Source organism: Artibeus jamaicensis, unplaced genomic scaffold (genome assembly GCF_021234435.1).
Source record: "Artibeus jamaicensis isolate MK-2021 breed Jamaican fruit bat unplaced genomic scaffold, CSHL_Jam_final contig_519, whole genome shotgun sequence".
NCBI classification, from domain to species: Eukaryota; Metazoa; Chordata; class Mammalia; order Chiroptera; family Phyllostomidae; genus Artibeus; species Artibeus jamaicensis.
Genome location: NW_026521871.1, coordinates 56,271,104 through 56,286,464, shown reverse-complemented (window position 1 = coordinate 56,286,464; position 15,361 = coordinate 56,271,104). Strand labels below are relative to the sequence as shown.

The following is a 15,361-nucleotide window of genomic DNA, read 5'->3' as shown; positions in this document are numbered from 1 at the left end:
TTTTTCGAACCGGTCACCTGGTCACCCGGAGCGGGCGCATGCTGAGAGAGAGAGAGGAGCAGTGTGCTAAGACTTGTGCTAAGAGAGGAGCGGTGTGCTAAGAATCCCCCTCAGTCCTGGCAGGAGCAGCCGCACCTGCCCCGCGTTCTTCACGGGCTCACCCAGGGAGACGTCAGGGTGGGGCCAACGAGGACCGCATGGGATAAAGTAAAACTAAGTCTGAGAAGACGGTTAAAAATAGTGCCCTTGGGTCCCGAAGAGTGTAACAAAATGTTTCCCATCCCCATTTTTGGAGTGCTCATGGAAGTTTATGTGTTAGCAGCTGGGGGAGAAACTGGATCCACAGAGTAGGTGAAGGTTCTCTGGCGGCCTGACCTGTGGCTGGGGCCTCTCTGGCACTCTGTCCCCTGCCACCCACCCCAGGATGGCTCCATCGGGAAGTCCGCCTGCCAACCAAACCTCGCCTCCCAGGGGTTCTTGTGTGGCACTCGGGGATCACAGCCAGCAAGCCGGGCCCCCAAGGTGGTGGCCAGAGAGCACGCTCTTTGCCCTGGCCCTTCTGTGTGTGGCTGCAGGTTGGGACGTCCCTGGTCCCTGAACTGAGCCCTGGGACGCTGACCCCAGCTCAGCACCACATTCTAAGCAGCCAGGATTCAGTCGGCCCTGCATGTCCCTGGCAGCTGTGGGGAACAGAGGTCCCCTTTTGGGTTTCAGGCTGCGCTGCTCAGCCCAGTGAGCCCCCTCTGGAGAGAGCCTGGGCACAGCTGCCCTCCTGGATTTGAGGGCCAAGTTCACCATTCACAGCCTGGGCAGTCGACGTCACCCCCAGAGCCTGTTTCCTCCAGGGTGGGGTGGGACAGTGGGCCTGCCCGGTGACTGGAGTGTGCTGGACGGGTGCTGGCTGTTCGGAAGCAGAGCAGTAAGTCCACCTCCCCCGAGGGGTGGTGTGGCCGGGGGACCCGGCAGTGGCAGGAGTGGGTGCCCCACTAACCCTGTAACTGCTGGGCTCAAGGCCAAGGGCCACTGTGAGCCGCCGGCAAGGTGCTAGTGTCTGGCTGGTGGCAGACGCGGGGGTGAGGAGGAGGCTGCCCCCAGGTCCAGGAAAGAGTCTGGCCCAGGAGGTGACGGGGACAGGAGTCCGGGGTACTGTTGAAAACTGGGGATGGGTCACAGCCCTGTTAGATGGGAGCCGTGAACCCAGACCAGGTGTCAGGCCGAGGCGGGAGCCCTGCAAGGAGACATGCTGTTGCGGCAGCCGTCCTCTGGGTGCCGTCTCCGGACCGTGGAGCCTGGGTTCTCCCTGGGGAGACTTTCCGTTCCTCACAACCCTTCATGCCATTCCTGGGGCGGGGGCTGTGTATCATGGGTACGCCCCCTGCTTCCTCTCGGAGCCCTCCCCCCGGAGAGAACGCACACTGTGCTGTGGTCCCCAGGTGCCCTCTTCCTGGGCAAGGCAGTCAACCCCTGAGGCTCACGGGGACCAGGAGCCAGAAGCCTCGGCTGCTCTGGCCTGGCCTTGTCTCCTCCTGCCACATGGACCTGGGCCCAGCTGGGTGTCCTCTACAGAGGGAAGGCCTGAGGACCGCCCACCTGTCTGTCCCACGGTGGGGGCTGGCACTCCCTTCAGGCCTTCTTCCCTGGAGCTTCCTCTCCCACCCACGCGAGGCCCCCGTGGCTGCCAGGCCTGTCTGCTTGGTTGAGATGAGCGTTCAGTGGGTACCCAGACAGTCCCGACATTCCCCTTCGTGTTCTCGTGGGGATGTTGCTGAGTGACACATGAGTCCCTTTGCCAGAAGCTAGAAAACCACCAGTGATCAGGGAGGGGCCGTCTCCCACAGCTGGAGTGCTCCTGCCCGGCTCCCGCCCGGCTCCTGCCGGGCTCCCTCCGCTGCCTCCAGACTCCTGAGGGACAGAGGTTCGGGTGGTTGACTCTGGGTCTTCGTACAGCCTGGCAGGGTGCGGGGATGGAGACGGGGCCCGGGACCACCGAAGCAGCTGGGGGTTTGGCTCGGAAATCTACAGCAGAGTCACTTCTGGCTCCAATTTCACATCTTGCTGCCTTTTCTGAGGAGCGAGCTGTGGCATCCTTGCTCCCACTGGTTCTTATACCCCCGGCTTGGGCGGCCGCAGTCCTGCTGTGTCGTCGTGTTCAGGTTCTGTGACTCACGGGGGGCCGCTGGGCTCCTCCGTGTGCGGAGTGGGGGTGGGCGCTGGTTGCCCTCGCAGGCTGGGGTGACTGCACCGCCCACTCAGCGAGGCCGAGGGGTTTCTCCTATTCGCTGCGGGGGGGGGGAGGGGGGGTCGGAGAGGACGGCTCGTCTTCTTCGAGACGCCCTGCCGCACCGCATGCAGGGTCCTGTCTGATGGGCTGCTCAGGGGAGGTGTGTAGTTCCATGCTGGTGGGGAAGGGGCACCGAGCTGCCTGCCACCCTGGGGGTCCGAGCTGCCTCTCCCCGGGCATCCTCCCAGGAGTGCCTGGCCTGCAGTGGAGGGGAAGCTGCAAGTCACCGGTGTGCCCCACCCCCCAGATCAGCACATGCAGCCCCCCAGCTTGCCTCCTCCCAGTGGGTTTGGCTGTCCTCTCTGGAGTCGTAGACGGTGAGGGGCTGCCCTTGGGCCAGAGTCGAGCTCAGGACAGCCGAGCCCTTGCCGTGGGACTGGGTGATGAGAGACTTGTTTCTTCCGTTGAGAGGCTGCCTCCTGGGGGCAGGGATGCGGCACCCTCTGGTCTGTGCCAGAGACACTGGGCCTCGGCCCTTCCCCAGGCCTGCCGCTCTTCTGGGCAGTTCACCACCCCCCAGCTCCCCGGAGCCTGCACACGGGGGCGTGGGCAGGGTGTGTCTCCCCGGGGCCGGGCTGGGACCAGGACAGCTCATGTGTGTCCCTGCACGGGGGCCAACAGGATCCTGGTCTTCCATCCCTCTGTGGCTGTGCCGGAAAGCACCCCCTCCCAGAGAAGCTGCAGTTGGAAGGCTGCCGTCAGCTAGATGGGCTCCGGGCGGCTGCGGTTTCCCCTGGGGCCTGGGAATGGCCGAGGTTGAGTGGGCTTTCCTGTGAGGCTTGACGGGCCTGGAGTGAGGGGAAGGGAGCAGGGCCTCACTCTGAGAGGGGAATGAAGGGGACTCAGGAGGTTTGCTCTCGCTCTTCTGGGGGCCCAAGCACTCTCCAAGGAAGAGTCAAGCCCAGACCACAAGGAAGGGCCCGTGTGAGTATTGTGGCTGGGACGGGCAGCTCCCAACGGGCTTGTGCGGCTCTGCCGGTGACGACGGCGCAGCCGGCCTGTGGCCCTTGGCCCCTTGCAGAGAAGGCACTGCTAGAGCAGAGCTGGCCAGCTGCCCTCTGCGGGGGCTGTTGCGGCCCCAACTGCGGTCATGGCCGGTGGAGAAAAGGCAGAGTGGAGCTTCGAGCTCAGCAGGACGCGTTGTCTGGGGAGCGGTCTGGGTCCGGCTGGTGGACCAGTGAGCCCAGACACTGGCTGCGATGAGAGGCATGTGCTCTCCAGGACAGGGGCACCATGAGACCTCTTGTCCCTGAGTGGGTCCTGTCAGTGGGGCAGCAACCCGAGGTCAGCCAGGCCTCCAGTGAGCTCGGGAGCCGCCCCACTGGCACGGGGCCGCTGTGTTGTCAGGCCTCGGTAGGTCAGTTCCTTCACACGGATTGTCGGACAAGTCGGCCTCTGCAGAAATGGGGCACAGAAGGCAGCCGAGGCCAAGGTTCCCGCCCTGTGCTCGGCCCCTGGGGTCAGAGCACAGCAGGGCCTGTGGCTCAGCAGGGACCAGCCCTCAGCACCTGTGGCCTGTCTCTGTCAGGCACTGGCTTTCGTGGGGTCTGCCCAGGGCTGGCGAAGAGAAGAGTTTGGACGCAGGCCAGTGTCAGTGGGTGTGTGGCTCAACCCACCCCCTCAGCCTGGTGCGGGGGGTTAGCGCCCTGCAGGTCACGGGAGCATCCGGTTTTCTGGGTGGTGGTGAGAGAACTCACTTTTTATTGCTTCTCCTTTGGGGGTAATGTGGAAAAGCCCATGTTTATGTAAAAGGAGTTGCTGTAAAACCACAAGGAAAGTAAATCACGACCAGGGTTCCTTGGTCACACGGCTAATCCAGCGATGGAAAACCATGTTTCACGTACTTCCCACAGAGAGCGGGCCCTCAGTGGGGCGAGGCGGGGGTGCAGGCGCAGAGAGGCCCTGGCCCCTAGACAAGGCAGAACAGCACACAGTCGGACTGCAGGCCCCAGGACAGACGATCGCGGTGCATTAGCGGCAGGCTGGGGGTGAGAAGAGCTGTTAAACAGGTCGTCGCCGGGCCGAAGAGACTGGGAGGCGCTGCTCCAGAAACTCAGTGTGTGGGGGATTCAGCTGTGTGCGCGATCCTGGGCAGGTTAGCGTGGCAGACGCCTACACAGGAGGGCGTCCCCGCCCCTTCCCCTCGGAAGTTGAGGACACGGAGCTTTTGGTGCTCATCACATCAGAATGAAAGGTGGGAAGGGGTACACCTCCACTTCCCGCTGAGGCCTGGAGATCTCCTCCCTCCAAAGCCAGCTGGCAGGGCCCCTCCAGCCTGCCCACCCTCGCCTCCCTCCCCTCTGTCCCCTCAAGCCCACAAGATCCAAGGCCTGGGCGGGGGTGGCATTGCAGACGAGGGCTGCCTTTAGCAGCTGGGCTGGCTGGCGCAGGCCTGCGCTCTGCTTCCCCAGTGCTCACAGTACGTGTCCCTTCAGCACCCAGCCTGCCCCTCTCATGAGCCAGGGGCCGTGCCTGGAAGCAGGAGGCAAACCCCTGTCCCCGTGCAGCGTCGGGTCCATGCAGCATCAGATCCATGCAGCGCCGGAAGGCTACTCGGAGGGCTGGCCTTCTCCCCGGCCTGGAGCCGTCAGCGTAGACGCAGGCAGGGGCCGACACAGGGCCTTGGTGCAGGAAGGCTGGCTGGCCCTGCACATGTGGACACATGCATGTGCGAGCACTCACAGACACGCACCCACTCACGCACGCAGACGGTGAGGGACAGAGATGGAGCCGGCAGGAGACAGGGCAGAGCCAGCAGGCACTGGTCCCAGCAGCCCCGCTGCTTTGGTAGCGCACCAGGCCCCACAGCAGAGAGCCCCTTCGGTCGCATCTGTTTTAGATCTTTCGAGTCTGAGTGAAGTCAAACCACGCTACAGGGAAGATTAATTCCACATTTTTCCATCTTTGCAACGAAGCCAAAGGCAAGTCGACGTCCTGTGTGGCACAGCCGAGGCGGGCACCAAGCCGGTGGCCAACCCCAGGAGGTTGCCTGCCGCCTGGCACTGGTGCCCCAGTGACCTTGCTGGGTGACTGTGCCCTCTTCTTGAGGCCCAGGGCAGCTGGGACCCTCTGTCCCCCAGTAATCTGGATTCTGTGTTGATCTGGCTACTGAGGCACCCAAGCCCCCTGGGGAATCTGCCTGGGGGAGCCCACCTCAACTGCAGGCTGGAAGTGAGCAGAAGGAAAGCTTCCATCACAGGAGGGGCAACCAGACCGCCACCTGCCCCGGTGGCTCAGACTCCTGGACCTGACCCCAGGCTGGTTTGTTCAGGGCCTCATCAAGCCCCCCCCACCCAGTGCCCAGGACTACCCCAAAAGCCCAGCTCAGACCCGGCCCCCATGAAGGTAAGAGCTGGGGGAGCCATGTTGCTGGCAGTCCAGCCCTGGGCCCAGCTGGGCACAGAACAAGTGCCACAGAAGTACTGGCCGTTAATACAGTGTTGCGGCACCTCTACGAGAGACTCCGTGTATAGGTGAGGAGTCTGAAGCCCGAGTCAGATAACTCATCCAAGTCTGTCAGCAGGTCAGTGGTCAAGTTCGATTTGAACCCAGGCTGTGCAGCTCTGGAACCTGCGGTTTCCCATACATGACAAGGCAGGGGCGAGGAGACACAGTGGCAGCATTTTCCAAGGACCCACACCCGTGCTCCAGCCACAATACGCTGGGGGGCAAGGGCAGGTTCCTGAGCACAGGGGCTGGGGCTGGGGTTGCTTCTTGGGGGATGAGGGCTGGAATAAAGCTTGGGGGGTGTGCTTGGGCAGGAAGAGCATCATCACAGGCACAGAGGCCTTGTGCCTCGTGTGAGTGCCCGAGCCCCGGGTTTGTCGGCCAGGACAGGGCCTGGCAGAGGCGATGCAGAGGGGCCCTGGCATCACCGGGAAGGCAAAGCACAGGGACAGGGATGGAGAGGGCAGCACCCGGGCCGGAGACGCGTGCTGGGGCAGTGTGGGCTGCCCGGGCCTGTGCAGAGACGCCTCAGGCAGTGCCCTGGCTGGCCCGGTGCAGCGGCCAGGGGTCTTGGGTGCAGATCCGACCACAGATTGTCTGCAGCTCCCCGGCAGCCCCTACCGTGCTCCCCGTCCCCCTGCCCAGAGGCCACCTCTGCCAGACACGCTTCTCTGGGCTGGAGTTTCTGCCCACGCACAGCCTCCTGCCCCAGCAGCCCCCCCCCCCCCCCGGCCAAACATTCGGGCCTTCGTGTTCCACTCCCAATCTTCTCCGTTCAGACACCACCACCCTGGCCTCCCGGCTGCCTGCCAAGCCACCATCCAGGGCAGTTTTAGGTCCCCTTCCTGCTGTGCGCCCCAGCCCAGGAAGGGTGCTTGGGGGGGGGGGTTGTGTGGCCAGAAAGAGGCCCTCTGGCCCAGCTGTCCTTTGAACCTCAGTGCCACCCGCCTTCGGTGTCCAGAGAGGCCCAGGAGGGACTTCTGTCCACAGAACCAACACTGTCTGAGCGGGGCCCTGACCGGAGTAGGCTGTGGGCCTGGAGTGGGGCGGGGTGGGGGGTGTGCAGGGGGGAAACCTGCGCCTTTGGAGTGTTTTGTGAGTGACTGGTTAGACCCCTGAGGGGTGCAGCTGGAGTGGCTGGCTGCTCACCCTCGTTCTTGCTTTCCTATAAAACGGTGTTTTCTGTCAGTCTTGTAGGCCAGGACCGAAGCCAGTGCAAACAGGACCGGCTGTGGGCCCCGTCAGTGCGTGGAAGCCCCTAGGGGCCAGTCTCTTTACCGCACGAGGCAGGCACCTGAGCGACCGTGGGAGTGGACGGTGTCGGGAGGGCCGTGGCTGTGCTCTGGCCCTTGGGGCTTGGTAGAAACTATGGCTCTGGTTTCTCCACTACATCGGCTCTTGGGGCACATATGGGAGCTGAGGCTACTGCTGGGAGGGACCTGGCTTGGAGGGCGGCTGGTGGTTTGCTCAGAAGTGCCCGTTCACTCCCTTCCGTTCACTGCCGACGGGAGGACCAGGCAGCCATGGGCAGCCCCAGGCCAAGCCTCTTCCCCCGGGGCCTCCCTCTGGAGCCAGCAGGCTGAGAAGGGCCCCCCTCCCCTGGCTCTGCCTGCTCGGACCTGGGAGTCTGGCAAGGCGGTGCCAGGGACACGAGGCTTCCCTGGTCCTCTCTCTCTTTGGCTACGGGCCCCAGGCCCCTCCTCCACCTCCTTTGTGGCCGGCACACTCTCTTCCCTGCCCAGCTACCCCACACCTACCCTTCTGGCCACCTGGTGCTTCCAGGAGTAGGCCACGCTCTTCTCTGCCTCCGAGTGGGGCCTGCTGTAGCTTGTACTGGGAACGCATTTCCCTGACCCATCTTGAGTTGTCTTCTCTTTTTCTAATTTAACTTGCCATTTGCATTTTCTTTAAAAGCATTTTTTAAAGTATTTTATCTAAAGTATTTTATTTATTTATTTTTAGAGAGAGGGGAAGGGAAGGAGAAAGAGTGGAAGAGAAACGTCAGTGTGTGGTTGCCTCTCATGTGCCCTGACTGGGAATCGAACCAGCGACCCTTTGCTTCACAGGCCCGTGCTCAATTCACTGAGCTACACCAGCCAGGGCTCCTTTAAAAGCATTTTTAAAAATTTACTAGCACCAGAAACAAATATGATGCCATGGGTTTTTTTTTTTTTTTTTTTACTTAGAAAAATATTAACGAAACATTGTGAGTAAAGACCTCTGGTCCCCCCGGCCCCACTGGAGCGCTCCTCCCCAGGCCTGTCAGCCACACCGGCCCTGGAGTGAGGGGGGCCACACTGACATCTGTCCCCAAACACAGAGTGAGAGGGGGCAAGAAAGGGGCCTGAAGAGGAGGCAGAAGTGAGACCTGGGGGAAGGCCATGAGAAGGTGCAGGACAAGCCCCCCTCCGGAGGAGACCAGGCCGGAACGAGTGCTGTGGGTGTACAAGGTGGGGGGGTTGGGCTGTGAGGATGCGAGGAGAGGGTGGCCCAGCCCAGGGGGGTGCCGACTGATGCACCCCTTCTCGGGAGACTCCTCCCCGCGGGGAGCGCCCTACTGCCTGCGCATCTCTGCCCTTGACCCACGCAGACCTCAGAGAGGGTCCCGGCCAGGCCATGCCGCTGGGACCCTCCCCGCGGTGGGGCCTGCAGCCCCACTTGGGCCCCACGGCACCACAGACACCAGAGTCCCTGCCGCACACGTCAGGAGTGGAGGCCAATGGGGATGCACATGCCTCGGCCCACACAGGGCACCCGCAGTGGCCCGTCCGGGCCTCTGGTGGCCATGGGAGGGGGTGGGAGCAGGGTTCCCCGTCCCAGGCCCCATAGGCCTGTAGCTGGCCTTCCGAAGACCCCTGGGAATTCCAGCACAGTCACCGTGGTGCCAGCCCTGGCTCCTTCCCCGGCCGCCTGGTGCCTGACCCGCTCAGAAGGGCCTCACACTGAGACTGCCCTGTCTGGAGCCCGTGCCGGCCCAGCCGTCCTGGCATGGGGTCGGGGGGACAGGCCAGTCTCCTGAGGCCGCATGGCCAGAGCAGGTGATGGCAAGGCAGTCGCCAGGCCTGTCCTTACACGTGCTCAGTGGGGACAAGGAGGCACAGGGTTCCCACACTCTGAAGCCAGGCCACTGGAGATTGCGGCTCATGTTCGTCACCTGTGGCAGTGTGACTTCAGGCAAGTTGCTCAATGTCCCCGTGCCTCAGTTTCCACCCTGAAATGGGGGTGATGAAGGCCATGGCACTGGGGCTGCTGAGGGGTACTCAGTGTGTTGGGAGCAGCCCCTGGAGCAGAGCGTTAGAGCGCCCCCCAGAGGTCGGCCTTGGGTCGTCCCACTGGTCTCCCCTCAAGCCTGAGTCCCACTGCCCAGGTATGAGGGCACCCAGGCCTGGCTGCTGGAAGACAGCTGAGCAAGCGGCCCCAGCCCAGCAGCCAGGAGGCCTTGGGGACGGGCCATCTTGCCTGGCCACCTTGCCCAGACAGGTCTGAACTGTGGCCAGGACCCTGGACTTGTCAGCCCACGTCAGGCAGAGCCATTTCCTTTATTGGCACCTGTCACCAGCCTGCCCCTCCTTGGGGCCTTCCTGAGAGGCCGGGACCTCTGGCCCCTGTTTCTCTGGACAGGGTAAGGTAAGAGGGTGTATGGGTCGGGGCTGCTGGGAAGGCCGGTTCTCTGCTGCTCTGGAGTAGGAGGAAGGCGAGCCGCCTGGCAGGCCACACGGGCTTAGGGCCGCGGGGTGCTGGCCCGGTAGTGCTCCTCGCCCTCCTTCCTGCCGCCCAGCGTGCCCAGGCAGGCTGAGGCCACAGGTCCCTGCGCCAGGCACGTGGGGTGGGGCTGTGGCTCTGAGCCGACCAGCGAAGGTCCCGCTGTGAACAAGGCCACGAGATGCTATTGGGGATGCCAGACAGCCCGAACCTCTCACGGATGCTCTCCCTTCTCCCCCCCACCCTGGCCCCGGCAGCCGGTCAGTGCGGTGGCGCGGTGGTGTCCTGGGCACCAGCAGCCCTGAGCCTGCCCAGCCCTGGGATACTCTCCCTGGTGGAGAGAAGGCATGTCGATCTGCACGCTCACGGGCCAGCGTTTCCAGGACTTGCTTCGCACCATTCTCCATATGGCTGGGGCTGGAGTGAGGTTGCTAAGACAGTTCTGGCCCTGGGCAGTGCGGCTCAGCTGATTGGAGCATCGTCCCATAGGCCAAAGGGTCATGGGTTTGAGTCCCAGCAGGGCACATACGCAGATTGCAAGTTCCATTCCCCCGTCCAGGTGCCTGCAAAAAGGCAACTGATTGGTGTTTCTTTCACTCTCTTTCCCACCCCTCTTCCTCTCTCTCTAAAAAGCAGTGAAAAAATGTCCTCAAGTGGGGTTTTAAAAAACTAAAAAAGAACAATTGCGAAGCAGAGAATGCAGCGCTAACACAGAAATCCTAACACGCACCCTCCTCTCCCTGGCCTGTCCATCCAGCCTGCGGGGGAGCCTGGTGGGCAGGGTCCCCGCGTGGTGGCTGCCAGAGTGGGCTGGGGGCAGAGGGGGGAGCGGAGAGGCGGAGCCCAAACCTAGAAGCCTGGCTGGGGAGGGCGGAGCCTGAGAGCTGCAGGGCTGAGAGGTGCTGGACTCTTTTTAAACCTGGTTGTCTATAACATGCTGCGGAGCACCCCCAAACCTCCCAAAGAAAGGGCCCCCGACTGGGCGGCCTCGGTTGGTTCGGGGCTGGATGGGAAGTAGGCAGTGTTTTTCTATTTCAAGAAATTCACTATTGACAAATGTAGTGGCCGTATTTCCACTGCGACGAAGTGGGGGGCCCCATGGAACAAAGTGGGGGCCTCTGAAAATGCACGGTACCCCTGCTGCTGATGTGGCCCCACACCCACAGCCTCTGCATTAGGACAGTGGGTCCCCGGGAAGAGCTTAGGAGGAGGCAGTAAAGGAAAATGCTCCCCTGCCGTGGTCTGGTGTCCGGGGCCATCGGAAAACGTCTGGATGAAGAATGGTTTTGGCGCTTGGCTCAGTGCGAGCGTCTCAGCAGCCAGTGGAAACTTCCAGGAATGCACTGTCGGCCGGCCCGGGGCTGTTTCCGCTGCCGCTTTCACCAGATGCAGACCCCTTCACGGCCAGCAGCCAGCATAGCGGGGCGGGGGGGGGGGGGCTGGGACCATCTCAGCCCAGCTCTGCCCCTCAGAGCACAGTTCCTAGTCCACAGGCAGGGACTCCTCAGCCTGTGCTGTGGCCCCGCCAGCTCAGTCAGAGGGGCTGGCCACTGGGAGGAGCAGCCTCCACAAGTGGCTGGCCTCGTGTAGGACTAGCAGCCCCAGTGGAGACTCCCGCCCTAGGACTTCAGCGTTTCACTCGGTGTGTGAAAGGGAAGGTGCTTGTCCCCTGGACGGAGGCCAAGGGCCTCCAAGGAGCCCTCGGGGGAGGTGGCGAAACCTCCCAGGAAAGCCCCAGGCAAATGGGGAGAATTAGGAGATTGTTTCTCAGCTGACGCATGGGCGCTCGGCCAGCCCTTGGCAAGGGGAGCAAATGGTGAGCCCAGCCGTCCACCAGCAAGGGGCAGGGTGGGCGTGACAGGTGGGGCAAGCCCATGGGGAGAGGGCTTGGGGGCCTCGGACTAGCCCCTCTAGCAAAACCTCGGCCTCCGGAAGCCACGGGGATGACAGGTGTGGTCCCAGTGGCCAGCGCAGGTCGGCAGAGCAGCTGGGCCTGTGCTCAGTTCCCTCCCGGTCTCCAGGGGAGCTGTGAGCTCAGCGGCGCCCTTCCCGTCCCCAAGGGAGACACGGGCTCAGAGATGGGGAGCTGGGGCCTGACCCCAAGTGGCACGGTCCTGCGGGGGGTTCTCACTGGACTGGGAAGGGCAGAGGCCTCCTGGTGTGGAGGGGGAGGGTTGCGCCGTGGGCCCTGAGCACCCAGGTGGGGTGCCTTCCTCAGAGGGGGCGGTGCTCTCACCTTTGGAATGACCGTGGCTGGTGGTGTCTGGTTATTCATGGGCAGCCTGGCCCTGGGGTGGAGGTGGTTCTGCTCCAGAACTCCAGACCGCCAGGCCTGGGGACCCCGGCCTCGGCTGTGTTGGGGGTTACCAACCCAGAGCAGGGTTCTGGTACCTGCTGCCGCCTTTCTCTCACTGTGTCTTCCCCCTGCCTACAAACACCCGAGAACAACCACCAGTGTGGCGGGAGGGTGGGTGGATGTGAAGGCAGGAGCTGTCCCAAGAGCCACCAGAGGTGCGGGGCAGGCAGGACCCTGGGCAGGAAGAGCCAACAGCTGGCCTTGGGAGTGTGGGCAGAGCAGGACCGGCAGAGGGGATCCCCAGGGCGGCGTGCGGCCCCTGCACCTCCTGAGCCTGCGCACCTGCTGTTTTTCAGACGGTCTCCATCCTGGAGCAGCGGCTGACGCTGACAGAGGACAAGCTGAAGCAGTGCCTGGAGAACCAGCAGCTAATCATGCAGAGAGCAACACCGTGATCGGGGGAGCAGGAATCAGGAACTTGATTTGGGGGGGCGGGTAGGCGGGGGTTGGTACTGTGGCACTCGGGTGAATAAACGGAGGGGATTCCGCACTGTGGGAATGGTGTCCCTGTGGAGCCTGGGGGCCGTGCCATTCCGCCTGCCCTGTGGCCTGCACCCAGAGGCGCTCCGCCTGGCACAGGAGGCCCCATCGGCACGGCCACCCGTGCACAAAGCCACTTGAAAATGTTTGCCACCCAGAGTTCTAAGCAGCCCTGGGACTCCAGCTTCCCCAGGGGAGGGAGCCCCAAGCCGCCTTAATCCACTCGCCACTCAGCCGAGACCCGGGCTGCTCCTGGAAAGCCGACCCCCCACAGAGCCCCCGCGTGGGCCCGGGCCCTCGGGTTTACCCAGAAGCCCACACTCTGGCTTCGCAGCGGCTGTGACTTCCGCTCTACTCGGGACCTGCTGGCTTCCTCTGCGTGCACAGGGGGGAATGAGTCTCAACATTAAAACGCATTTTATGGAAGCTGTCATAAATGGCTCCTGAGTGCGGCCTAATCAGCCCCCTTCCCCAGGGCCCACAAAGCAAAAATGAAAATGGCCACTTGGGAGGCCCCTGCCGGGATCCCCTCTGAAGCCCAGAACACCTTTGTGGGTGTCGGGGCCGGGGACAGCCAGAGCCCCTGCATCCCTCCTCCTGCTCCTGGCTGGCCCCGGCCGGGCTCCCTCTGCTCCCACGTGGGAAGGCCAGGCAAATGTTTTCCACGTGTCTGGGTGTCCAAGCCTTCGGCATTTGGCCCTGGGCCCAGGCAGCCGGGAGGGTTCCGTTCCCCCACACACCTGCCGGGGCTGGGGCGCTTGGACTTCCCGGGAGCTGTCAGTGCCACTCCCTGATAAGTTTGTGGCCTCCGCGGCTCCCAGGTGGGAACAGGGCCGAACGCCTGTGCCAGGTCCTGGCGAGTGACCAGAAGATGCCCGCTGCCTCTCCCAGCTGGGTCGGGGGAAGGCCGCAGGCGGGGGTCAAGGGTCAGGCGCTGCCGTTGTCCCTCTGTGTGGTCTCCACTGGTGACGTGGCCTCCGGTTCTTGTGGTGACAGGTGGTGACAAGCCCCCTCCAGGTGATGACAAGCCAGGTGCTGTAGCAGGCCCTGTGCCGTCCACCACCTGTCCCGCTAGGACAGCAGGGCCTGCTGTGGGCAGGTGAGGATGAGGCTGCGGCCTCAGTCAGTTGCGGAGGCCCCAGGGCCCTGCTACAGTCCTTTATGTGGCCCTGCCGGTGTGCACATGAGCTGGTGGGCCTCTGTCTGAATTGGCAGATGAGGCCTTCAGGTGCCATGGCGGGTCATGGTCCCATGTCCCTGGGGGCTTTTAGGGAAAGAGTTCTGGCAGCCCCAAGTCTGCTCAGAGGGGACACAGCTTCAGGGGCCAGCCTTGGTGTCCCACCCCATGCTGGCTCTCCGGACTCCAGAACGCCCAGGCCAGCCTGTGGTGGTGCCGGGCCTGGGGCTGGGGCTCCCTGGAGTTGGGGCTCTGGTGATGGGAGCCGGCGGCCCAGGGAGAGCGCGTGGACTCCGGGAGGGGGCCGGGCGGTGGCAGTTGTGCCTGGAACCCCCTCCAGTCACCCCGTGTGAACTGTCCTGAGGGGCGCCCCCACCACACGCCAGCCACCTTGTCCTGTGGGCCCCCTTCCTGGAACTTGGCCCCTGTGCCAATGGGGATGGGGGCTGGTTCCGAGGGCTCCTTGGCTGTGAGATTTGAGGTGGCCAGTTATGTCCACTTGACCCCTTGGTCCCAGCCATGGGTGTCCTGAGGTGAGGAGGGGTTGAGCCTGAGGCAGGGGCTCAGGACAGCCCCCCACACCCGAAGGAGCAGGCCCACCTCTTCTCAGTGAGGCTGCCGCGGGCTTGGGGTAGGGGTGTGACTGCCCGGAATCCCGGAAACCCTGCCCCGTTGAGTCATCCCAGCCTGTCCTCCCGGCTCCCTGTCATCACCCTCCTGGTCCTACATGAGTGGCTTGGGACGGTCCCTAATGACTCCCGCCTTAATTGGCATGTGATCATTCAATGGGACAAAACCCCTGGGGTTCTTGCCGAGCACCCCTGCCCCCGCAAGGGGGAACCACCCCACCGGGGCGGCAGGGGCGGCTGGCGGTGTCTCGGGCATCATCCCACTTTCTGGGAGCATCGCAGCCCACCGCAGCCGACCGACCAGCAGAACCACAGAGAGCAAGGCCAGGGGCGCTCCCACTGTGCGAGGCTGCCTCTGGCTGGCCACCCACACCCCTTCCCGGGGCAAGGAACCCGGGCAGGACTGGACCTCGCAGCCTCCTGCGGCATCCTTCTCGGCCCTAAGCTTCTCTCAGGCACGAGTGTGTGTGCCCGGAAGGGGATCCGGCCACCACCTGTGGACACCTAGTGAGCAGAGCCCTGGCCTGCGGGCACTGGCCAGTGCTGTGTGCGTCTCAGGCCCTGTCCATCACCATCCTTCCCCAGCTGGGCACCTGCACTCAGCCTGTGGATGGAGACTGACCAGAGCCATGGACACCCCTGAGCACCTTGGCCCATATCAGCCTAGTTCCTGTTACTCTGGCTCAGGCCTGGCCGAGGGCACAGGCCCTCTGCTCAGCTGGCCTCTGGCCCTCTGGCCTCCCCTGGCCAGCCTCCACCCAGGGCCAGGACCTCACCTTGACCTGGCAGATCTCTCTAGAACACCAGGGACAAACACAAGGCCTGCAGGCCAAATCCAGCCCTCCACCTTGTTTTACCCAACCTGGCAGCAACACCGAACTCCTTGCCCCTAGTTAAGGTGTAGTTACATTTATACCGTCCTCCAATCACATTTGGTCCTTTGAAGGCAACCTCGAGGCTGATGTGGCCCCCGGTGAAAATGAGTTCAACACCCTTGTGGGAAGTTCTAGAGTCCAGAACTATCCAGCTTTCCCAGGAGCAGCTGCGGTGCCCCACCCCACCTCTGCCCTTAGCCCCTCAAACTCTGACCCTGGCCAGAGCCACTGCAAAGCCAGGCCCTGGTGCCCAGGGTCAGGGTGGAAGCACTTTGCATGCTCCCCAAGGCAGCATGTTTCCCACCCCCAGCCAGCTCGGCGCCCAGCCTCTCCCCACCATGACAGCCACTCCTGGGCTGCCCTGCAGGCGCCCCCAAACCCAGACAGAAGCAGCATCTCTGGCCCTCCAGGCCC

The 15,361-nt window shown here is 63.5% G+C and overlaps 1 protein-coding gene across 1 annotated transcript in view; it reads left to right on the top strand.

Moving 5' to 3' along the window:
* POC1A (POC1 centriolar protein A) overlaps positions 1–12,687 on the top strand; it is a 55,155-nt gene extending 42,468 nt beyond the window's left edge. Inside the window, exon 11 of the mRNA XM_037128628.2 lies at positions 12,083–12,687. Coding sequence (XP_036984523.2) covers positions 12,083–12,181 — 99 coding nt within the window. The 3' untranslated portion in view covers positions 12,182–12,687. The remainder of the gene's footprint in view (positions 1–12,082) is intronic.
* Positions 12,688–15,361: the final 2,674 nt, after the last annotated feature.